Raw genomic sequence first — 25,139 nt, 5'->3', positions numbered from 1 at the left:
AAAAATGTCTGTGTACAGAAAATCAGACTGGCACCCTGCCTTTAAGGCCTCCAGGAGAACTCTGTTCCCATCATGCCCCACAGGTGACAGTTAGGTCAGTTCTTTTGTACGGTACAGTAAACTTTAGCAGGAATCTGCACTTAAAAATATTGAAAAACTTTAAACCTTAATGCTACTGCTCGCCCGGGGAGGCGGGAGGGTGCTTATGACTTTAATGAGTATACCCCTGGAAGAGAACTAGGATTACAGGTAAGTAACTAATCCTTCTCTTCCAGGGGATACTCATTAATAGTCATAAGCACTGAATAGAGTAGCAAGCTCATACCCACAGAAGCGGGCGAACAGATAAAAGCATAGTCATACTTTAAAATCACAGTGTTTAACTAGTATTAGCAAACAAATTTCTGAGTGATGCTTGTCCCACTTGAGCATCAGTCTGAGCATCAGAATCCAAACAGTAATGGTGTAAACGTATGTACTGAACGCCAAGTAGCTGCTTTACATATCTCTGACATAGCTACATTCCTAAGGAGAGCTGTGGTAGAAGCTTTTCCCCTCGTAGAATGAGCCCTAGGTCTACCTGATAAAGACTTGTGGGCTAGCTGATAAGCCAGTAAGATACATGACACTATCCACCTAGAAATGGATCTCTTGGATGCTGCCAAACCAGTATTTGTAGGACCATAGTTCACAAACAGACGGTCCGTCTGTCTCAAAGACTTTGTTTTATCTAAGTAAAATTTCAAAACCCTTTTTAGATCTAATGAATGTAAAGTCCGTTCTGCCGGACTTGAAGGGTTCGGAAAGAAAGTAGGCAATGTTATGGATTGGTTAATATGAAAATCCGACACCACCTTAGGTAGGAAAGCAGGATGAGTCCTGAGCACCACTCTGTTTCCATGAAAAACTGTGTATGGTTCATTGCAACACAAAGCCTGGATTTCGCTCACCCTACGAGCAGAAGTGATGGCCACCAGGAACGCTACTTTCCAAGACAGGTGTTGCAAAGACGCTTTATGTATCGGCTCAAATGGGGGACCCATTAATTTAGTCAATACCACATTAAGCTCCCAAGGTGGAGACGGAGACCTGATTGGAGGATAAACCTTTCCTAACCCCTCCAGAAAATCCTTCACCACAGGCATTCGAAAGAAAGATATCTGTGTTGGCGATTTTCTATAAGCAGTTATTGCAGCAAGATGGACTTTGATGGAATTAAACTGCAAACCAGATTCAGCAAGGTAAAGAAGATAAGGCAAGACCACCTTTTCTTGACCATGAATAGGGTCCAGACCCTTATTCTGACACCAAAGGTAAAAGCGTTTCCACTTAAATCCGTAGGATTGTCTTGTAGAAGGCCGCTTTGCTTCCTTAAGGATGTTCATACACTCCGGATTCAGCTGTAAGTGCCCGTACTGGATGACTTCAGGAGCCATGCTGCCAAGCGCAGGGAGGGCAGATTGGGATGAAACACTTGCCCCTTCTGCTTGGACAGACGATCCAGGCGACACGGCAATCTCCTGTGCGGTGTTATTGACAACTGGAGGAGATCTGGGAACCACCACTGGCGTGGCCACTCTGGGCAAATCAGTATCATTCTGGAGTGAGTCTTGTACAGCCGATTGATCACTACTGGTATCAACGGTGCCGGTGGAAAGGCGTACAGCAAATTTTGACACCAATCTATCAAAAGGGCATTCCCTTGAGATCCTTTCTGGTAGAACCTGGACGCGAAGACGGGGCATTTTGCGTTTGCCGCGTCTGCGAACAGATCTATGTCTGGTGTTCCCCAATCCTGGAAAATGCTGTGCGCGATGTCTTCGTTGAGAACCCAGTCGTGCGCTTCGACGAAGTCTCTGCTGAGGTCGTCCGCCTGTGTGTTGAGACTCCCCGGCAGGTGAATTGCTGTTATGGACAGGTCTTGCGCCAGTAACCAATGCCAGATGGTCTGAGCTTCTATGGAAAGAGTCCTGGATCTGGTACCCCCTGCTTGTTTAAGTAATACATTGTAGTTGTATTGTCTGTTTGTACCAGGAGGGACCGAGTCTGTAGCGATGGTGTCAGGGACTTGAGAGCAAGATGGACCGCTCTGAGCTCGAGAAGATTGATGTGATATCCTTTCTCGAAGTCTGACCATTGCCCTTGTACCTGCAGAGGGCCCATATGCGCCCCCCAGCCTTGGAGAGAAGCATCTGTTATCAGAGTCTGCGTTGGTGGGTCCTGATGAAAAGGGACTCCCTTCATCACGTGCACCTTCTTCATCCACCACCGGATGGAATCTTTTGCAGACTGTTGAAGGTAAATCCGGTCCTCCCAGCATCCCGTCCTCTGTTTCCATTGATCTTCCAGACACTGTTGTAGAGGACGCATCTGCAAACGTGCGTTTGGCACGATGAAAATGCACGACGCCATTGAGCCCAGGAGAGAGGACACTTGCCGAACTGTCGGACGTGCAGTTTGAAGGAGAAGCAGACACTTCGCTCTGATGGATGACCACCTCTCCTCCGAAGGACACACGTTTTCTACTTCTGTATCCAGCTGAGCACCCAGGTAGTGGATCTTCTGGGTGGGATTCATTATCGACTTCTTGTAGTTGACTTGCAGACCCAACTTGTACATGAGCTGAAGACAAATCGACCGATGTTCCTCTAGAAGCGATGGGGATGAACTCTTCAGAAGCCAGTCGTCTAAGTACGGATATATGAAAATCCGACTCTTTTGAAGACAAGCCGCCACAACAGCCATACATTTTGAAAATGTCCTGGGGGCTGATCTCAGGCCAAAAGGAAGCACTGCGTACTGATAATGACGAGCCGCCACTTGAAACCTGAGAAATTTGCATTGTTTTCTGGATACCGGAATATGAAAATAAGCGTCCTTTAGATCGATGGAGCACATCCAATCCCCTTGGTGTAATTGAGGGAAGATCTGGTGAAGAGCCAGCATTCCGAATCTCTCCTTCCGAATGAATTTGTTCAGTCGCCTCAAATCCAGAATGGGTCTGAACTCTGTGACTGGACCTTTTTTCTGCACAAGAAAGAATCGAGAGTACAGGCCTTGACCTCTCTGCTGGAAAGGGACTGGTTCTATGGCCTTCTTCTACAGTAGGACGTTCGCCTCCTGTTGCAAGCGCTTTATATTCCACTGTACCATCTTTAGAGGGCGCATGACAGGGGGTGCCATCTTTAATCTCAAAAGGTACCCGTTCTGAATGACATCCAGCACCCATCTGTCCTTCGTGATCTGTTTCCACTCGTCCAGATAACGCACAATACTTCCTCCAACCGGAGTGGGACACGGTTGTAGAGGAAGCATCCATTCATTGTTTCTGAGGCTGCTTGGCAGCTGATGACTGCTGCCTATTTCCATTGCCTCTGTCCCGTCCAGGCCGCCTCTGCTGGAATTGCGATCTTTGTTGATTCTGGCCTTGATTTTGCGAAGACCAATTCGTTTGTTGACTCCTTTGTTGAAAAGATCTCTTGTCATAGGGACGAAAAGTACCCCGACGTTTAAATTCTTTTTTCTCCTCAAGGCCTACGGCCTTAAGAGGGTCCAACTCCACCTTCATCTTAGACATCTCGTCGTCTGCATGAGATCCAAACAGAGTTGATCCATTAAAAGGTAAAGTGACCATTTTCCTCTGTGCCTCCGGCTTTAGCCCCGTAAGGCGAAGCCAGGCTGTGCGTCTTGCGCAAACACCGTGTGCATAGCCATGAGCCGACAAGTCCGCAGCATCAGCCGCCGCGCTAATGCTCTGGTTAGCCACCAAACCTCCTTCCTCCACTATTTCCAGGAAGTCTTTCTGATCCTCTTTAGGGAGTTTATCTGCAAAACGAGCCACTGAGTCCCAGAGCAGACGGTCATAGCGGCCCAATAGAGCAGACGCACTGGCCACTCGCATGACCGATCCTGAGGTATTGCACATCCTTCGCCCCAAGGAATCCATACTCTTACTGTCCTTTTCAGGTGGAGCAGAAGAGGTAGATGCTGCCGAATGCGCCTTTCTGACTGCTGCTACAATCAGGGAGTCTGGTGGTGGGTCAGACCGCAAAAACATTGGGTCTTCATCTGGAGCCTTGTATTTCTTCGCAATCCTAGAAGGACCTGAACCCACCGTGGCCGGAGTTAGGAATGTCCTCATTGCTGGTTCAATCAATCCGGGCACTAACGGTAGGAGAGGCCTGTCAGTCGTCTTGTGATGTAAGGTTTCGAAGATGACTGAGGTTGCTACCTGGGGAACAGCCATTTTGATGCTGAATTTACTCGCTCCACGACATAATACATCATTAAATGTGCTTAAATTGTCTACTGGAGACACCCTGGAAGGAGGAGTAGAAGATATAGTCGGAGAATAGTCCCCATATGAAGATCTTGAAGAGGACGAAGACGATGTAGAAGATGGAGTAGGAGTTCTACGTCGTCTTTGAGGAGTTGCCGATCGTTGCCTCCTACGCTCCCTTGAACAAGATTTCTCTCTCACTAAGGATCTTGAGGGTGATCTTCTATGCAGTTCCTTCCGAGGGACCGGAGTTCTCTCCCCCATTATCGGACGCATCTTCCAATGCCTTAAACTTTCCAACCACCTCAGTGACAAGTTAATAGGCCGCTCTGTATGCTCAGGTGAAGCTTCAGGTGACACCTGCACAATATTCAGCTCTGCGGAAGACTTAGAAGCTCTCGACGCTGCACTGTGTTCAGAGACCAATGAACCAGACGGGGTCCGCTGTCTGGGCACCAACTGTCTGTCATCTGACACCTGCCCTGAGGTTGAGCCCGAATGAGCCACCAGAGAAGAGTCCTGGTGCACTATCCCTTGCCCCACTGCAGATCTGTTGTCTTGCTGATCATGCGGGGAACCTTCCACTCTAGGTTCGGGACTTATTTCTGACCTCGACAAAGACCTAATTGAGGCCCGAGAGGCTGGTCTTGATAGTCTCGACTCCGACCTATGATCAGGTGGGGGAGACCTAGACCCTCCATGCTTCGAGCCCGAAGCATGCTTCGACATCGATGGAGACCTTGACCTTCTCTTTTTAGGTCTCGACGTCGAATCCTTCGACGTCATCCTTTCTCTCGACGTCGATCTTTTCCTCGACGACGTATGTCTCCCTCTCGACGTCGACCGATGACTCTTCCTCGACGTCGACCCTTTATCCTTCGACGTCGACCCTTTATCCTTCGACGGCGAACCTTTATCCTTCGACGGCGAACCTTTATCCTTCGACGTCGACACACGATCCTTCGACGTCGGACATCTCTTGTCCCTCGACGTCGACCTCATACGATCCTTCAACGTCGAGCGTTGTACTCCCGACGTCGTCCTCACTGCAATCGACACCAATTGCCTCGACGTCGACAAGGATTTCGACGGCGACTGCCTCACCGGCGATGTCCTCGACGTCGATGGAGCTCTCTTCGACGTCGACGGCGATCTTCTCGACGTCGAGCGCACCTTTTTTGACGGTGACGCTCCCTGGAGTCGATGCTTCTTAGTTCTACCTTCTGGAGACGCTGATCTTCGACGTTTGGGCTGAGAAGATGGCCTGGCAGATGATAATAGGCCTTTAGAACTCTTCTCACCACGGTTTTCTCTCTCCAGAAGGCCCAGCAACCTCATTTTCTCTCTTTCTTTTAAAGTTCTATTTGAAAGGTTGAGGCAGTGATAACATTCTTCCACCTTATGAGAAGCTGGAAGACACACCACACAAACAGAGTGTGGGTCAGTTTTCGACATCTTCTTCCCACAGGAAGGACATTTGTAAAATAAAGGTGGCATTCTGACTAAAAAACACCAACATCTTAGTCAGAAAAGGGTAACAACCCACCACCAAAGATATATTTTGTCAAGAAAAGGCAAGAAAAACCAATTTCTGACAGAAAATACTTCAAAAGAGCAGAGCTTAAGTTCCAGGTTCCTCACAGAACAAGCCGGAAAAAAGAACTGACCTAACTGTCACCTGTGGGGCATGATGGGAACAGAGTTCTCCTGGAGGCCTTAAAGGCAAAGTGTGCAGATTCTCTGGGGCCTTAAAGGCAGGGTGCCAGTCTGATTTTCTGTACACAGACATTTTTTCATATGCAGCCCTTTTAGGCTAATAACTGTTTACTACAGGTTCTTTGATGAAAATAAAAGGTTTTTCATGGCTATGAAATGCATTTTAGGCTCATGCCTGTTTATTGCATTTATATACAGCATATTTTCATGCTGCAGAACGTGTAAGGTTTTGGTTTGATTAGCCTATGTGTTAAGGTTGGGCTGCATATTATGATTATTATACATGTATATGTGTATAATTACTTAGTACTTTGTACTTTTGGTTATATTTACACATATATATGTATATTGTTTATGTTCCGGGTCCCCACTCATGGGCGGAGATAATTCAGTGCTTATGACTATTAATGAGTATCCCCTGGAAGAGAAGGAGATCTAAATAAAGAATCTAATTACTGCTGAGGAGTGTGCCGTGCACTGAATTCTCTTGTTGAACAATATTGCAGTGGGAGTTGCACCCCTACGCCACGAGCACCAGCTGTCAAAGTGCTCCCCCCGCTTAAGGACCGTTTTTGCTGTGATATATATCTATATATCCAGTTGACGACTGATTGCAGTCGAAACGCGTAGGCCGTCCATTTTGCACCTTTTGCACATGGTGTACTTAAAATAAACTAAATTAAATTATCTTACTGTTGCGGTGCCGTGACTTCCGTCGTGAAATCTAAGAACGTGAAGATTCGAAGAGATATCTATATATCTATATATATACCTATAAATATATATATATATATATATATACATATATAAAAACACACAATGCAGTCTTCCATAGCAATGCTGAGCAATGCTGTAAGAAATCCCCTTATATATAAATACATTCTAATAAAGCAGGGAGAAAGAAACACAATTGAAAACTGCCTTAATATACAGCAGAAATCACAATCTCGCAAGGAAGAATGAAAAACATTGTCAGCACATAGGCTGCATTGCAGAAAACCTCAGTGTAGAAAGCTGAAAAGCTAACCCACAGAAACACACAGATATAAACTGGCATCGTGCCTTTAAGGCGGCCATGCCCCCTAGCTTCCCATCATGCCTCAGAGGTGACAGTTAGGTCAGTTGTTCTTTGCGGAGACCCGCAGACCATAGCACAAAGAGTTGACATGTATCTTGTTCACTTGCTCGGGGAGGCGGGTGGGTTGCTTATGACTTTGATGAGGATACCCCTGTAAGAGAACTAGGATTACAGGTAAGTAACTTATGCTTCTCTTCCAGGGGATCCTCATCAATAGTCATAAGCGGATTAATAGAATAGCAAGCCCATCCCTTTATCATGCGGGCAAGTAACCAGGGTACAATCAAGTTACAAAGAAACCATAAAGCATATAAAGACTCCAATCAAGCTAGCATTGGAACAGATTCCTCAAGGAGGCCTGGCCTACCTGGGTATCCGCTCTGGAGTCAGAATCCAGACAGTAATGCCTGGTAAACGTATGAACCGATTTCCAAGTTGCAGCCTTGCAAGTCTCGGCCATCGGTACATTGTGTAAGAATGCAACTGTAGCAGCCTTGCACCTTGTAGAATGAGCTTTAAGGGAGGCTAACAGATGCTTGTTCGCTATTTCGTAGGCCAACTTTATACAAGACACTATCTATTGTGAAATGGATCTTTTAGAAGCTGGAAAGCCTGTTCTAACAGAGCCGTAGTTAACAAACAATTGAGCAGGTTTTCTAATGGATTTTGTTTCCTCCAAATAGAATTTGAGAACCCTCTTGAGGTCTAACGAATGAAGAGGCCTTTCCGCTGGTGTAGCAGTATTGGGAAAGAAAGAGGGGAGAGAAATTGTCTGGTTTACATGGAAATCAGACACTACTTTGGGTAGGAAGGAAGGGTGAGTTCGCATAACCACCCTATTGTGATGGAAAACCGTATACGGTTCCTTAGAAGAGAGTGCTTGGATTTCACTCACTCTGCGTGCTGATGTAATAGCCACCAGAAAAGCTACTTTCCATGTAAGGTGTTGTAATGTGGCCTTATGAATGGGTTCGAACGGAGGATCCATCGATTTGGATAAGACTAGATTCAACTTCCAAGTCGGAGAAGGAGGTGGACAGAAAGATAAACCTTCTTCAACCGCTGTAGGAAGTCCTTGACCACCTGAAATTGAAAGAAAGAAGGCTGGCTAGGCGATTTTGTGTATGCCGTGATGGCCACCAAATGCACTTTTATGGACGTATACTTCAAACCAGATTTGTCCAAGTAGAGCAGATACAGCACGATTACCTCTTCTTGCCTGTTAATTGTACTCCAACTATTACGGATACACCACAAGTAAAACCTTTTCCATTTAAAACAGTATGAGGTCCTGGTGGATGGTCTCTTTGATTCCCTCAAAATGTCCATTCAGTCCTGAGGGAGGTTCAAATGTCCGTACTGCAGGACTTCAGGAGCAATGCTGAGAAGCTGAGCGAGGCAAGGCAATCTTCCCTCCCATTTTGGTCAGAAGGTCCGGCCTGCACGGGAGTCTCCGATGCAGGCGAACCGAGAGTTGCAACAGGTCCAGATACCACCATTGGCGAGGCCAGTCTTGTGCTATGAGGATCCTAGTCATCCTGGATCGGATAAGTTTGGTCACAACCTTCGGAATGAGAGGGAGGGGTGGAAAGGCGTATACAAACGTCCCTGACCAGTCTATCAAAAGGGCATTCCCCCTCGTTCATGGTAGGTAAAACCTGGATGTTATGTGCTTAGCCCTCTGATCTCATAAAGAGTTCAGAGGTGTTTGTTAGTAATAAATATATTGTTTATTTTTATAACAACCTGTGTGGTGTCCTTTCATCTGGTATTCAAGGGCTTCTATGTGGTAAAACAGCTGGCTTCACATGCCAAAAGAGTTTAGCCTAAGACTGCTTTGTCCATGCTACCATTAGGATAGCTGGTCTATAAGGTTGACTTACAACCAATCACCATAAGGGTTGTTTGGACTGATACAAGGTGATCACTAGAACTAAGGAGCATCATATATCAGGCCAACTTCTCACACAGTTGGCTAATATGATAGGAATACCAGTACCATACTATGGGTATTTTTTATATGTCTAACTCCATAATACTGAACCTGTTAGGATTGTATAGCAAATCACAAGCAATCTTTACTCGGATCAGGAAAAAGTGTACTGAAAATATAACAAAGTGTAGAAGTTAAGAAAACATTTTTGAATAAAACCATGCCAAGAATAAGATGGAGTAATAAATATAAAACACCAGAACTTACTTCAAAAGTTTTCTCCGCAACTCCTTTATTTGGTCGTTCTTCTTTGTGAGAATGTCCTTCATGTTACGGTAAGCAGTCGTCTGTTGAAACTTCTTATCCAACTCCTGCTCGAAAGAATCACAACACATTAACTGTGCACACATTTTTAAACTGCTCTCATGTTAAAACATGTATTCCAAAATCATTTAAATCCTGCAAATCGGAGGTTTCACTTGAAACGTACTATTATTAGCTTAGTTTTCACTGTTTATCATTAGTGATCTCTTATTTTCGACTAAGAGGTAACTTTGGCAGGAATGCAGAGGTTGGGTGTTGAAATCTACTTTTATTTGCATTTCTCCAATGAGGCAAATTCTTAATATGCTTTTGTCAAATTTCTGCCATATTTTTAAAATTCAGAGCAACATAGTCAAATCACTTTTTATATGGGATAAAAGAACCCCGCTACACAAGTTACTTTAAAAAGATCATTATAAAGTAATTAGAAGGTATTTTATGCTTTATAAATCAAAGTCACGCCATTCAGCTTTCCTGAAGAAACCTCTTAAATCCTTGCTTTTTCACTCCTTCACCTGAGATACTATGAAAATCTGCACTGTAAAAATAAAAGTGCTAATGTGCAGCATACATTTGGCAGGAAAACATATTTTCAGGAGTTTGACATAAGTTACTTTTCAAAGTAGATGTAGTCCAGACTGTGCAGGATGATGAAAAAAGTTTCTGCATTTCATGTAATGAACTCCACCAGTGCAATAAATACACACACTTACTGAAAGCTTGTTATTTCTTTCATTGAGGAACAGCAGGTGTAATTGTGCTCAGTGACCTACCTTTCACAATGTCTGTTGACTGATAGCAGGCATGGTGGCATCACAGCTCAACTTTGAAAACTCTTAACAGTAGAATTGTTTCTGTTGGGGTCTGCCTCGGAAAGTAAGTTGGAATGTGGAATGCTGGAGAGCATTCACGTTCTAGGTTCTTTCTGAGGGTTCTCAAGTTGGCAGTTGCTGTCAGATCTGTAACTTTTATCTACTTACTGCTTCAAACAGGAGCAGGGTGGGAGCACACTGCATCATATCAAACCACTCTATTTGCCCATTGCATCATGGTAAATGCAGTGCACGATAACACATGCTTCAGTAGTAATCTTTAAGTTTTCACCCTTGGTGCAGACTGTGCTGTGTAACTCTAGACATGTGTTTCTGGGTTCATTTGTTCATCGGTAGAGAGCAACAAGTCATTTTGGAGGTGCTGGAAATGCTGCCCAAAGTCTTCTCAGGTCTCTGTACCACTCACTGGGCGTTACTTAGTGCTTCACTTCTGCTTGTGGAATGGTCTTTCCAATTTTCTTATTATGGGCGATTTGTAATGTCACCACTAGACTGTCATAAGAAAATCAGGGACATGTTTTATATACTTACTACAGTAATACAAAAGATAATGTGCACTGAACTGCACATTTTAAAGATAATTAAAATCACTGAGGAGATCCACAAGGATATAAAAGTATAATACCCACAGAGAAAAGCCTTTATAAGGGAAATGGAAATCAAAGGTCAGTTTCTGTATCCTGACAATGTACCCAGTTAATTTATTTAACAATGTTCTATAGAGCTACGTTGCCAAAAGGCATTGCCATGTTTTACAGAGAACAAAAAGAAACTGCAAAAATGTCATATACTATCATGCTGCAATAATGGCAACCCTGTGAAGGGACAAATATGAGGTTTAATAGGGAGATGAGAGTTATGCAAGAAGGGAAGACTGTGATCAGACCATGTAACTGCTTTAAAGAGGTTAGCTACAGGAATTTTTTATAAAAAGGCCATAGTTGCCTCCTTATTAGTAGAGTGTGGCATAGGCAGAGTAGGGAGAACCTTTTTGGCTTTATGGTAGCACATTTGAATACATTTAAATATCCATTTAGCTATGCCAGATTTTGATACTGAATGGTGCATTTTCAATTTTATCTTCCATGTGCAATTCTGCTTATGAGGTTTAGCAAAAGCGACAATAAGTTGTTGATTTTTAAGAAAAGGTTACATTCTGTTGATGTAGTACATTAAGGGTCTTAACATCTAGGGGATGAAGGGACCTTTCTGCTACTGAGTCTGAATGAGGAAAAAAGGCTGGTAGTTCAAACATTTGCTTGAGGTGGAAAAAGGAAACCACCTTAGGAAGGAATTTAGGGCCAATTCTAAGGGCAACCCTATCCACGTGAACTTGGATGACAGGTTCCTGTAAAAGATGGGCCTATAGCTCAATTACATGTCTTAATGTGGAAATAGCACAGAGGAAAGTTACTTTCCAAGAGAGAAACGGCAGGGGACAGGAATACAGTGGCTTGAGTGAACCCATGAGTCTTGTAGGTACCATCTTAAAATGATTCCATAGCGGGGCAGGTGGAACTCTGAGTTGTATTATCCTTTTAAGCCTTACAAGAAGGCTTTAAAGACTGGAATTCTTAAGAGAGAAGAATGTACTCTATTCTGCATGTATGGGGCGATAGCCGCAAAGTGTAGGCTTATGGAAGTACATGTTAACTCTGATTTCTGTAAGTGTAACAGACAGCAACAAAGTCTTGGTCAGTTGGTTTGAGGGGTCCACGTTCCTAAAGTTACCGTACTGAAGAGACCTTTTCCACTTTGCTGCGTAGCAAGCTGTAGTAGGGTTATGAGCTTCTTTTAGGATGTCCATGCATTCTTTTGGGAGACTTAGGTAAGCAGATGCTTAGACCTTAAGTGCTAGATTCCTAGACTGGGTTGCCTGGGGACCGAATGTCTGATGTTACCCTGTTCCTGAGTGAGAAGGTCCAGCTAATAAGTGAGCCTGTCATGAGGGTAGATATTTCAAGAAGGTTAAAAACCATGGTTCTCTGGCCCATGTGGGAGCCACCAGGATGAAGGTTCGATAGTCCCCTTGAGCAGGACCTCTTCTTGGAGAAGGGGGTGGTTTTCCGCACTAAAGGGCCGATTAGGATTGCGTTGAATCCGCATCCTCCGGGCCGGCTGAAGCCACCGCCGTGTGGTAAATAAAATAATTACCCTGTCGGTGTTTCTATACATTAACAAGGATCATGTATATAATGAGAGGCAGAGTCCGTGGTGTCCGATTCAGAAGGGCTTTATTCAATAACTCGAGTTACTGGAGAATCGGGTTCCATCTCCACTAGGGATCAGGAAGGATCGTCATCTGAATCTTTATTCACAGAACACAATATATATAGTTAAAACATACATTGACTTGGATAGAGAAGGCGGAGCGCTCCAGGTGGAGCAAGTGAGAGAGAAAGATAACAGCACATGGGCGTGAGAAAGGGCGTGTAAGAAGGCGTACACGTGGGTGTTCACTTGATGAGTCATAGGTGTGTCATGGGTGGGTGGATACATGGAGGGGGGTCTACATGGTCAGCAGGAACCTTTACCCTACTTGTTCGCGCAAACTGGTCATGACGTGGAATTGACGTGCAACTGGGGGAAAACTGGGGGGAGCTGACTTTCGTGCTAGTAGAGGAGTCTTGGATGTCAGGACGACCTGCACCTCTGGTATTATCTGATATCTTGAGCTTGGAGGATGTATTGTCTGAAAAGAAAGGTCGCTGGAGCAAAGGCTGCTCATCACTAAATGCTAGTGTGTGCCTATATTTCTTCGTGCATTGCGTGGGGCCATGGGCCTTCTATGAATTTGGGTTCTGTAAATCACTTGAATGAAGACAGGAAGGCTAGGCCCTAATCTTCTGCTGGCGGAATATGTTTACCCTTTTCATTAGACAGGAATGTGTTTCTGTGGAGCAGAGCACATAACTGTAGGCAAAATACTGTCTTGGCAGGCCAGGCTGGGCACCTCTCGGCTGAGCAGGAAGTATGTGAGAGGTCAGGGATACATAGCTAAACTGCAGCTTTCAGAGTATCAGGAGGCTTGGAGCCTGAATTCGGGTCCTGGCTCAGCTGGGCCACAAAAACGGCTTTTAAACGTGCACCATGTAAAGCATGGGCAACATAGGCCTCAATACAGAATTAACGTTTCTTTCATGTGGGACTGGATAACTGACATGCTAACGTTGGACGCAAATGTAGAGGCATCATTATGGCGGCCATAGAGGGAAAATGCATGGATGTCATGCACATACACTACACGTTGGGGTACACGCAGGGGACATATTGGCCATATAAAATTTCATTTTCCTCAGCCGGCCCGGAGGATGCGGATTCACTGCTGCCTTGATTGAAAAGACCCCCCGCCAGATTAGGATGGCTGGGGGGTCATCGGCGGACGGGAAGTCCGTCTGCTGCTTTTACGCCGCGGTCGCCTTCCGACCGTGGCGGAAAAGCTCTAATATGGTGGCGGTGTCTATCAGACAACGCCAGCCATATCAGGATGCATGCGGAAACATGCTTTTCCACTGCGGGTTTTCCGTCGTGGAAAAGCATGTGGTCTTTTGTGTTTGGGGGCCCGTTGGGGGGTGGGGGGTGCACATGGGGGGTACCTATGGTACCCCCCCTGCCTTTGCATGCACAAAGCGGCAGGCACCACGCGGTGCCTGCCGCTTTGTGCATGCAAAGGGAAAACATGCATATTTAACATTGCGGAGGGTGCGCTTAAAGCAGCACCGGCCGCAATGTTAACTATACGGGATGTGACCGCCAGGGTGGCGGTCACATCCTAATTCCGAGGAAGGGAACGCCGCTGCCCCTGCGGACGGTCCCTCCACCTCGGGGGTGGTGGATAGATGCAGGTCCGTCCGCCATCCTAATAGGCCTCTTAGTGTGGGTGCAGGGTGTAGAATATTTGGTGCGGGTCATAGGATCTATAAGCAATACCCATGTTGGACTATGCTTAGAATGCGACAATCTCCGGTGACTTCTTCTCAAAAGGGGTGGGGGGTTGCATGGCAAGTCAGTGTTTGAAGTGGAAGCTCCCTTAGAGGGAGTACCTCTACCTTTTCCCAGGTTAGATTTGTTGCTGCCGTATGTTCCATGCATAACACCTGCCTTCTTGTTAGTGGTAAGACTTCCCCAGTTGCTGGTACGACTGAGGATGCTCCGGGAAAGTGATCTTTCCTGCACCCCTATATTGCTGCCTATGAAAGAGCCCCTAGTAGATGGTGTTTGAAGAACCCCCATACTCTTAGCTATCTTAGTATAGTTTTTCATTTTTGTCCAACATTTGGTCTACTTGGGGGCTGAAGAGATACTTGTAAACAAAAGGTAGATTAATGAGGTGTTATTGAATCTCTAGTTTAAAACCATATATATGGAGCCATGAATGTCGTCACATGATGATGGAAGAGTTTACCTCTCTAGTCACTGTATCAGCGGCATCCAATGCACATAGAGAGGATTTGCCCTCCAATACAGTCTAATCCCATCTCTTCCTAAATTGTTCTTGGAGGGGTTGCAGAAAACGTCCCATCTCCTCCCACTGGGCCCTACCATACCATGAGAGACCTATGGAGTTGAGTTAGCAATCCTCCAGTGTCACAGCAGTCCCACTGCAGCCCTTTTGTTGCAGCATCAACTGTTGTGTTCTCTTTATCCAGTAGGGGAGATGCCATGTGGCTTGTGCAAGAATCCATTTACAGGCGGTGGGTACCCCAAGAGAGTCTGAAGGACATGTCCCTTAAAGTAATTAGGGTATGAGGGAGAAGGTGTATATGTTTTCTCCTGGAAGTAGCCACCCAGGACCTATAGGCTCTTTGAAGATGTTGTGGGAGATTTAAGCACTGGAAGGAACTGCTTAGAGCATTTTGACTTTAACAGCATTTTTACCAGGAAGTCATCATCCTCAGGGATGGTATGCAGTTCAACCTTGTGGTGCCCAGCCTTAGTGTGTAGCCTGTGGTAAGGCTTATAGTGTATGATTTCATTACAAGAACGGAGGCTACATTATGCAAAAACCTTTTAATGGGTCTCCAAGCAGCCGCATACATCACAATTAAAACGTTCCATAAAGAACATTCATAACAAATAAAGGGCATGAGCCAACAAGAGACTGCCTCTTTTAAATGCGGCTCTGAGCAGATAAGTTGCCTTTCATTGTTACCTTATCCTTAATGTTTTTTTATCAGCCATTATCCTTAATGTTATTATTTGTTGGTATTTGGTGGTATTTAATGGTTTGGGCTTTTATTCCCTCCCTCCTTTCCCCCACCTTCCTCCATACTGATTTCCAATTTATGGAAATTCCCCTTCCTTCTTTCCTCTTGGTCATTGTTTTACACTTTGATAGAACATATTTGTACCCACTTTTCCTAACGGTTTTTTCTTTCAGTCAGCGTAAGTATTCGCCGTCTTAAATATTCGCCGATATTTTACTTTTAATATCATTTTTACCACTTGCCTCTCTACGATTTCTACCCCGTTTTGCGCGTTCATATCGCCTTTCTCACCTTTTGTTTACCGTGTGATTATCGCGCTCCAAGCGCGAGTAAGCCTTACATACTGTTTACAGTGACTATCGCGCTCCAATCGCTAGTAAGCCTTGCATACTGCTTAGAGGAAAGGGCCTCGGCGGCAACCGCGTCGCGTAAGTGTGCTGCCTTGGTCCTTTCCTTCCCCTAGCTACGAGCATTGTTGCTTCTTCTGGCGCGTGATACCGGTTTCCATGGAAACCACTGGGGCTGCAGCTGATCGCGAGCTTTTTCGAGTCCATTACTCTCTCATATTCGTCAAGATCTGAAAACAGTTATGGACCTCCTACAAAATTTAGGATTCATCATCAACAAGGAGAAGTCAGTTCTGACCCCTTCAAAGTCAATGGAGTTTTTGGGTTTCACTGTGGATACATCCAAATGTCTCCTTCTTCTCCCCTCAAAAAAGATTACCAAAATCAAAAAAGAAATTCATCGTGTCCTGAAACTCCAAGAGTTTCCCCTCAGAGAACTCGCAAGACTCCTCGGTCTTCTTTCTTCCTCTATCCAAGCAATATTCCCAGGACCCCTGAACTATCGAGCCCTCCAGAGAGTAAAAGCGAAGGCTCTCAGATCCGGTCTTTGGTACGAAGATCACATCTCCCTAGACCTAGATGCCAAACTGGAATTGAATTGGTGGTTGGAAAACCTAGAAGCTTGGAACAGGAAAGCGATTTTTGGTACCAAACCCGAATTCGTTCTAGAATCAGATGCCAGCTTGCATGGATGGGGGGCTTGCCTTCTGGACCAGAGTACCGGTGGAACTTGGTCTATGGAGGAATCCTCTCAACACATAAATTATTTGGAACTCCCAGCTGGTCTTTACGCCTTGATGAGTTTCAAACACTCCCTACAAGGAAGATCTGTTGTTTTGAAGATGGACAATATGTCTGCAGGTGCCTATATAAACCGCTTAGGTGGCACAAAGTCTGCGGACCTTTCGAATCTGGCAAAAAAACTTTGGATGTTCTGCCTAGAACACAAAATTGTTCTGAAAGCAGAATACCTTCCAGGGAAAGCGAACATCTCAGCAGACTGGAACTCGAGATTCCTCAAAGATCACAGCGATTGGAAACTCGACTACCATTTTCAACAGTCTGAACTTAGTTTGGGGTCCTTTGGATGTAGATCTCTTTGCAAGCAGATTAACTTTTCAACTGGAAAGATACTTCAGTTGAATGCCCGATCCCGGTGCTTTAGCCGTGAACGCCTTTCTCCAATCCTGGAAGGATCTAAAGGCTTATGCCTTTCCCCCCTTTGCCATGATTCAGAGAGTCTTACAGAAAGTGAGAATCGAACAATGCTCCCTTGCTCTGGTGACTCCCTTCTGGCCTTCTCAGGCTTGGGTCCCAACAGCTCTAGAGCTGGCTTACGAGACTCCCTTCCTAATCCCTTCCTTCGATCATCTCCTTACAGGCGTAGATGGTGAAATTCATCCTCTAATAAAGACAGGGAGTTTGAACCTTCTTGCTTGGAAAGTGTCAGGAGATCAAACGAGATCTCAGGACTTTCGTCTACAGCTTCAACTCTCCTCTCAGAATCATGGTCTCCAGGCACCCACTACAGATACAACATTATCTGGAAAACCTGGGTTCGTTGGTGCCTGGAAAGGAATCTTGATTCCCTTGAGGCGCCTATTGTTGATGTAGTTAATTTCCAATGTGAACAATTTGATAGAGGTCTTAGCTACAGAACCATCAATTGTTATAGATCTGCTATATCTGCTGGTCATATTCGTGTGAATGGTAAAACGGTAGGTAAAAATGTTATTATTTGTAGAGTTATGAAGAGCATACGTTTAAGAAGACCTCCAAAACCAAAGTATGATTCTCTTTGGGATGTTAACTTGATTTTAGACCTTTTTACCAGCTGGCCTGATAACACTTCCCTTAACAGGAAACTCCTCTCTATCAAACTTGCCACTCTTCTTTGCTTTATTTCATGTAGAAGAGTCTCCGATGTTAAAGCTTTAGACATTTCCTTTAGGTCCTACAACATGTTTGGTGTGAAATTTGAAATTCATAGAAGAACTAAGACTATGTCCGATTCTATTTTCTATTCACGCTTTGACTCCTGTCCTAAACTTTGTGTTGTTGATTGTTTAAAGGAGTATGACCGGAGAATGTCTCTTCTTCGACCATCTGATGTCAATCAATTACTTATTTCCTTTGTTAGACCTCATAAAGCTATTTCCTCTACTTCCATTGCTAGGTGGGTTAAAACAGCTATGAGCTTAGCAGGTGTTGACTTACGTAAGTTTCAGGCTCACTCCCTTAGGGGTGCTATGGCCAGCAAATCCCTCTGGTCTGGGAGTAAGCTTGACGATATTCTTAAAGCTGCTGATTGGTCAAATGCTAGCACATTTGCTCGACATTACTGTAAACCTATAGAACATATGTCTGATGTTGTTTTACAAAGCTACCAACATGCATAATGTAGCCTCCGTTCTTGTAATGAAATTGCGATTCTCCTATTCCCATGACTAGAGAATCTGGATTTCATTAAAGACACGGAGGCTCACATTATCCCACCCATCCCTCCCTGGGATGTGATGTGATATTTCTAGGTTTACAGCTATGTATTACCTTTCTAATGTTTTACATCTAAATTGTTGCATTTGTATTCATTGTAATGTTTTAGTTTGGATTGCTCCAAGTTTACCCTTTTTTCTCCTTTTCAGATAATCCTTCTTAATTTGAGATGTTTGGATCCTTCCGCAAGATGAACTCTTCTGAAGTTTCTCGAATATTTTGGAGTTTATTGTTCTTTTATGGGCTTCTCTGTATTTCCACATTTAAAAGAGGCAGTCTCTTGTTGGCTCATGCCCTTTATTTGTTATGAATGTTCTTTATGGAACCTTTTAATTGTGATGTGTGCGGCTGCTTGGAGACGCATTAAAAGGTTTATGCATAATGTGAGCCTCCGTGTCTTTAATGAAATCCAGATTCTCTAGTCATGGTAATAGGAGAATCGCAATTTCAGCCTTATCTTTGACATTGACTTGATACAAGTGCGGGTGGTGGTGTAGGTAGAAGGGATATCTGCATCCTGTTCTTCTGGCTCGGAAGTACCAGAGTCAATTGCCTCTGGGCTGCAATGCTGACCGGCCTTGGAATTCGACATCCTCCTCCCTGTTCCTCCTCAGTGCTGAGTGGATCCACTTCACTGCCAATGTTGGGTGTGACATCTGTTAGCTGCTGCTGCATATTGATGTATGCACAGCATCTGTCGCTAAGTGACCAGAGAGTCTTCTTGCAGTGAAAGTCTAGAAAGAAGGTGCACTCTGTGTCTTTGTGGTTGAGAGACTGAGATTAAACACCTTGTGAAGGTCTATCGAGGGGCATTTGGCATGTCATTTTTGAAGGGCGTTTGCTCCACCATCTTTTAGGTCTCTTCATTTTCTGGAATCCATGAGAGAAATGGAAGAGAAGCCCCAGAGCGCCGTGGTCGCCCCCGAGAGGCAGGGACCCGGGCTTCTACTACAGTCTATAAAGGGTAAAAGAAAACAGGGAAACTGAGCATGGGTGCAGAAAAGTTTACAACAAAGACAGTGGTGGGAGTTTTACTGTGCGGGCCTAGAGCAACACACATAGAACATGGCGTGTCGAGGAGTCTCGTCGGAACCCATTGGGGGAGAAAAAGAATCTAACAATGGAGTCAATGCCCATGCACATTGCAAAGTAAAGGAGGATTTACATGGTACTTTTGTGATTGAAAAAGACTTCTTTAAACAACAACAGCAAGCAGCGTCTGAGCCCAAGACTAGATGCCACTTATCCTTCATAGCATGTGTATCTACAGACACACATACTATGAAGGATAAGTTACTTACCTGTACTCCTAGTTCTCTTCCAGTGGTATACTCGTCAAGTCATAAGCACTGAATAGTCCCGCCCACGTGTGGGGACCCCGGAGCAATAATAGAAATATATGCATATACCATATATAGATATATATATATGAACAAGAGCACTTGATGCTTGAAACGCGCCACCGCTGAGAGGTTTAACAAAATAAAAACTGCCTAACCTGAGCACGCTGTTGGGTCCATCTCTTCATTTCGCCGCAAGGAGGTTGTGAAGACTGTATATATATATATATATATATATATATATATATATATACATATATATATATATATATATATATATATATATATATATATATATATATATATACATATACACAGCCTAAATCATATTAGTAGGCTCAGATATGCCAATATTATATTGTCATTTTTTTCATTAAAAAGAAACATATAAAATAAAATGTTCATGCCTTCAACTTGTCTTTGAACATAGCCTTTATTTTCAAAGGAAAACAGGCAAGGTCATAAAGGCAGATGAGCCTAGAGAGGCTGCATATAGAACAATCAGAAAAAACTGGCTCTGTGCCTTTAAGACCTCTAGGCTCACATCATGCCCCACAGGTGACAGTTAGGTCAGGTCTTTTTGACGGCATATAACATTGTATTCATAACATGTAGTAACATATACATCCTTATAGACATGGTATTCGTCTGGGGAGGAGGGAGGGTTGCTTAGGACTTTGATAAGTATACCCCTGGAAGAGAACTAGAATTACAGGTAAGTAACTTATCCTTCTCTTCCAGGGGATACTCATCAATAGTCATAAGCACTGAATAGAGTAGCAAGCCCATCCCTGAACCCCCCTGCGGAGGAATACCAACATATTAAAAAAAAACTGTTTTTAATCATGTATTACCCAAATAAATTTCCAAGGGATGCTTGCCCAAACTGAGCATCCGCCTGAACATCAGAGTCTAAGCAGTAATGGTGTGCAAATGTGTGGAATGAATGCCATGTGGCTGCTTTGCATATCACTTGAATAGTTACTTTTTAAGCGTAGTTGTAGTAGCAGCTTTTCCCCTTCATAGAATGAGCCCTCGGCTTGCCAGGGAGCTGTTTGTGTGCTAGCTGATAAGATAACATAATCCAAGACACTATCCATCGAGCGATGGACCTTTTAGAGGAGGAGAAACCAGTGTGTTATGGACCATAGTTAACAAAGAGACGGTCTAACTTTCTTATGTTATGTTAAAAAGAATTAATATAGCGTGCTTACACCGGGATGGTTTCATAGCGCTACCCTGATAGATACATGTGCCCTAAGGAAATACTCATAAGCCTGTCGAAACAGCCAGGTTTTAAGGAGTTTTCTAAAACTTAGGAGGTCGATGCAGAAACATGTTCCAGAAGGAAGAGAATTCCAAAGTTTAGGAGCCAGGATAGCAAACCTCACACCGCCTACACGCTTCAATTTAAATGAGGGAGTGGACAGGAATTGCTTATGGGCTGAGCGCAGATAGCGTGTGGGTTCATGCCCTATAATCAGGCTGTTCAGAAATGTAGGACTTCTTCCATTTAAAGATTTGAAAATGAGGCAGCAGACCTTGAAAGCGCAGTGATGAGTAATCGGGAGCCAATGTAGCTTCCTCAGGAGCGGAGTGACATGGTGGTTCCTGGGTTGATGGAAAATCAAGCAAGCGGCTTGGTTTTGTACCAGCTGCATGCGTTTTGATAGGTATAAGGGGATGCCAAAATACAACGAATTGCCATAGTCGGTATGGGACATAACAAGCAGTCATTGCTTTTCAATTTGATTCTTCTTGCTAGGCGAGAGATTTGTAAAAAATGGCGGAAGCCGTACAACCCCTAGGGATAGACTGGTTCCAGGCGGCAAAAAGTACCTGTAAAATGGACATAGAATCAGAGACTAATGCGCATTCTAAGACCTGGGAGGCCTTTCTGAATTGGAACGGCACAATAAGAACTTAATTGTATTAGTCCTATGATTACACCTGCGTGGAACTAGCAACTAGGTTACTGGACGGGCTGGAATAGCCTGGGGAGGTACAGGATGGTTGTAGTTTGCATACAAGGGTGGTATGAGGACAATAAAAAAGAAAATTAAAAAAAAAACTGTTGGCATCAGTGGAAATGGTGAGAAATTACAAACAAATGGAGTTGACCAACTGATCAAAAGAGCCTTGCCCAGCGAGTTGTGTTCTGGTGTCCTGGACGCGAAGTCTTGCGATTCTTTGTTATTTGCAGTGGCAAATAGTCTAATGTTAGGAGTCCTCATTCTTGGAATACAGTTGAAAGAACTACATTGTTTAAGACCTATTTGTGACTTTTCACATTGTACCTGCTGAGAAAATCTTCTTTTTAGTTCAACTTCCATGGAATGTACATTGCAGTCAGGCTGAGTCCCCTGGTTAATGCTCAGTGACACATTGTTTGTGCTTTAAGGGACAGGTGACTTGATCTTGTACCTCCTTATTTGTTTAAGTAATGCATTGATGTGGTGTTGTCTGTATCAATACTTTAAATGAGTCTACGGAATGAAGGAAAGATTTCAGGGCTAGATGTACTGCATTCAGTTCTAGCAGGCTGATGTGATATGTTTACTCGTACTCACTAACATAATGGGAGGAAGATAAACATGCCACAAAGACTTTGTGAATATCTGTAATAGCTTTCTCTCTCCCACATGATGGGTATTTGTATAATAGGGATGGCAATCTGACTAAAATCCAGTCAGCAAATGATGGAAAATAGGTTTACTCGGCAGAGGGCCGAAAAGACATGGAGAGAAAAATCAAGAATAATCTTTTATGGAAGAAAGAAATTGCAATTTTGAGGTACAAACATCAGCAGCGTTCCTGTGATCTTTTTCTTATGAGCCTGAAAAAAAGAACTGAGTGAGAGGCAACTGCCAATACGAGGCATTCTGTGCAGAACTACTTCCCAGGTTCTTAAATGGATAGCCTCCTTTTTCTGTCTGCCAAAAGAAAGCCAACAAGCCGCATTTCTTGCACTCATGTTCACGGAGTAAAACACTTATGTATCCTGGGTTTCAATTAAAATATGCTGTATTATGGTAATATGAATATAATTTGCAGGTTTATAATTGTAGAGTATAGAGAAAAAATGACACCACCATGAACCAAAAACAGATTTATGCATACGTTTTCTGATTCAAAGACATATTTTTCATGCTGTCTGCATGAGATTCAGTTATGTATCGGTGCAGCGGGGTCCGTGAAAACAACAGGGAATTATTCAAGAGTTTATGACTTCAGTGAAGATCCTGTATGACATGACAGCTCTGGCCCAGATGTAGCAATTGCTCTCCCAGCCAACTATGCCATAGCAAGAAAAGACCGACAAGGTCAAGTGGGTGGGGGTATCGCGATCATATACTGCAAAGATTTCATTTGCAACATGCTCCCAGTGAACATCCCAGACTGTGAAGCTGCCTCTTTTCAAATTACTTTGAACCCGAACTTTGCGCTTCTACTTGGACGGCTAGCTTAGCAAATTATATCTCGCCATTTCTGCTAGACTATAAGAATTTCACACTACTAGGGGATCTAAATCTGCATCTTGAGGACCCAACCAACATAGCCTGCCGCAATCTATTAGACGACCTAATCGCTCTAAACTTGTCACTCCTCAATTCCGGCCCCACGCACAAAGCAGGACATCTTCTTGATCCCATAATCACAAATCTCCCAGAATTAAAATGGACCCTAACCAGTCCCATATGCTGGTCAGACCACCACCTTGTCAGTTTCAGTCTAGCTAGGACTTCCTCCCCCAGTAATACTATACAATCCTCAAACCCCAAACTGGAAATTACTTGATAGTAAAAAAATGAATCAAGTGCTGACATCTAGTACACCCGCCCAGGATCAGAACGTGGAAATTTTCGCTGTAACGACCAACCAATGGCTTGAATACGCAGTCAACCAATGCCTCCCCCTACCGAAGGCAACTAAAAACTTCCACCGCCCCCCAGCCCCCTGGTTCAATGACTTTCTCAAAGTTGAAAAATCGAAATGTAAAGCACTGGAAAGAAATTGGCGCAAAGATTACTGCCCTGAAAAAAAGATTACATACAATAAGGCGAGAAACGCATATCACTCCTCTTGCATTAAAGCACGGGCCCAACACGTGGCAAACTCCATCAATAATGCCACAAACAAAGCAAAGACTCTGTTCAACACATTAAAGGACCTAGCTGGGGCCCAAACAACGGCTACTGCCCATCCCCTAAAAAAAAACCAATGTCAGGACCTTGCGACATTCTTTAATGACAAGATTGAGAATATTATCATCAACATCACGACCAGGCCCCCCGGCAACTGCCCACACCAGGATATCCCCATACCACCAGACAAAGTAAACACTCTGGAAAACTGGCCCCCGGTAACGATGGACTCCCTAAAAACCGCCCGAAAATCCATTTCATCAGGCTCCCCCTGTGACCCCCTCCCTGTGAGTATTTTAAAACAACTTGATCCCACCCCCTTGACTGCCATAACAAATGTGCTCAATGCTTCCCTCCAAGCCTCCATCGTCCCATCAAGCTGGAAGCATGCAGTGGTAACCCCACTACTGAAAAAACCATCATCCGACCCCACAGTTCTCTCGAACTATCGACCCATATCTCTGCTGCCCGCCTTTTCCAAACTCATGGAAAGGCACATACACTCCGCCCTCACTAAATTCTCAGAGGACAACAATCTCCTCCACCCCTCACAGTCGGGCTTCAGAGCAGGATACTCCACAGAAACTGCCCTACTGGGTGTGACGGAAAAAATTTGACAACTGCTGGATGAGGGTCAAACGGTCGCACTCATTCTTTTAGATTTGAGTGCGGCGTTTGACACCATATCACACAAAATTCTTCTGGACACCCTAGAGAATAACGGCATTCGCAAGGACGCCTTACAGTGGATCAAGTCCTTTCTCTCCGAAACAACTTTTCAGATTAAATCAAGTATCGCAAGCTCCGACATCTTCCCTGCTCCTCATGGAGTACCACAAGGTTCTATCCTGAGCCCACTGTTTTTTAATCTGTACCTCAGACCACTGGCAGATCTGGCAGATGGTGCAGGCCTAACGTTAATGACCTACGCTGACGATTCCCAAATCATTTTCTCCCTCTCCGAAGCAAACCCGTCAGCTCCTTCCATACTCAAAACCGGACTTCAAATTTTTTTTAGCTGGATGACTACCAACCAGCTAAAATTTAAATGGGGACAAAACGGAGGTACTCCTACTAGGACGAAACAAAGAACTCTGGAACCCCTCCCTATGGCTGCCGGAGCTGGGTAACATTCCCCTGCCAGCTGCTCAGGTTAGAAACCTAGGGGTCATCATAGACGATACTCTGTCTATGAAACAGCAGGCAAATAAAGTCGCAGGACTATGCTTTACCATAATAAAATGGTTAAAGAAAATCATCTGGATGCTGCCCCCTGACACGCAAAAAACCGTAGTAAACGCTCTAGTAACATCGCGTATTGACTACGGTAATATCCTCATTCTCAGCTCTAACTTAGCAGTAATTAAGAGACTCCAAATGATTCAAAACTCTGCTGCAAGACTCTTAAGAAGGATTCCAAAGGCTGAAAGAATCTTAAAAC

General features: G+C 44.2%; 1 protein-coding gene across 1 annotated transcript in view; it reads right to left on the bottom strand.

Annotated features, from left to right (window-relative positions):
* The window catches only part of LOC147661045 (leucine zipper transcription factor-like protein 1), a 393,806-nt gene that overhangs the window by 45,090 nt on the left and 323,577 nt on the right, over positions 1 to 25,139 (bottom strand). The window contains exon 9 of the mRNA XM_086951370.1: positions 9,274 to 9,377. Within this exon, the coding sequence (XP_086807496.1) occupies positions 9,274 to 9,377 (104 nt within the window). The remainder of the gene's footprint in view (positions 1 to 9,273; positions 9,378 to 25,139) is intronic.

This window comes from Lissotriton vulgaris, unplaced genomic scaffold, assembly GCF_964263255.1.
Source record: "Lissotriton vulgaris unplaced genomic scaffold, aLisVul1.2 SCAFFOLD_803, whole genome shotgun sequence".
In the NCBI taxonomy this organism is placed as follows: Eukaryota; Metazoa; Chordata; class Amphibia; order Caudata; family Salamandridae; genus Lissotriton; species Lissotriton vulgaris.
Note: the sequence above shows the minus strand (reverse complement) of the source record. Positions and strands in the feature narration are given on the sequence as shown.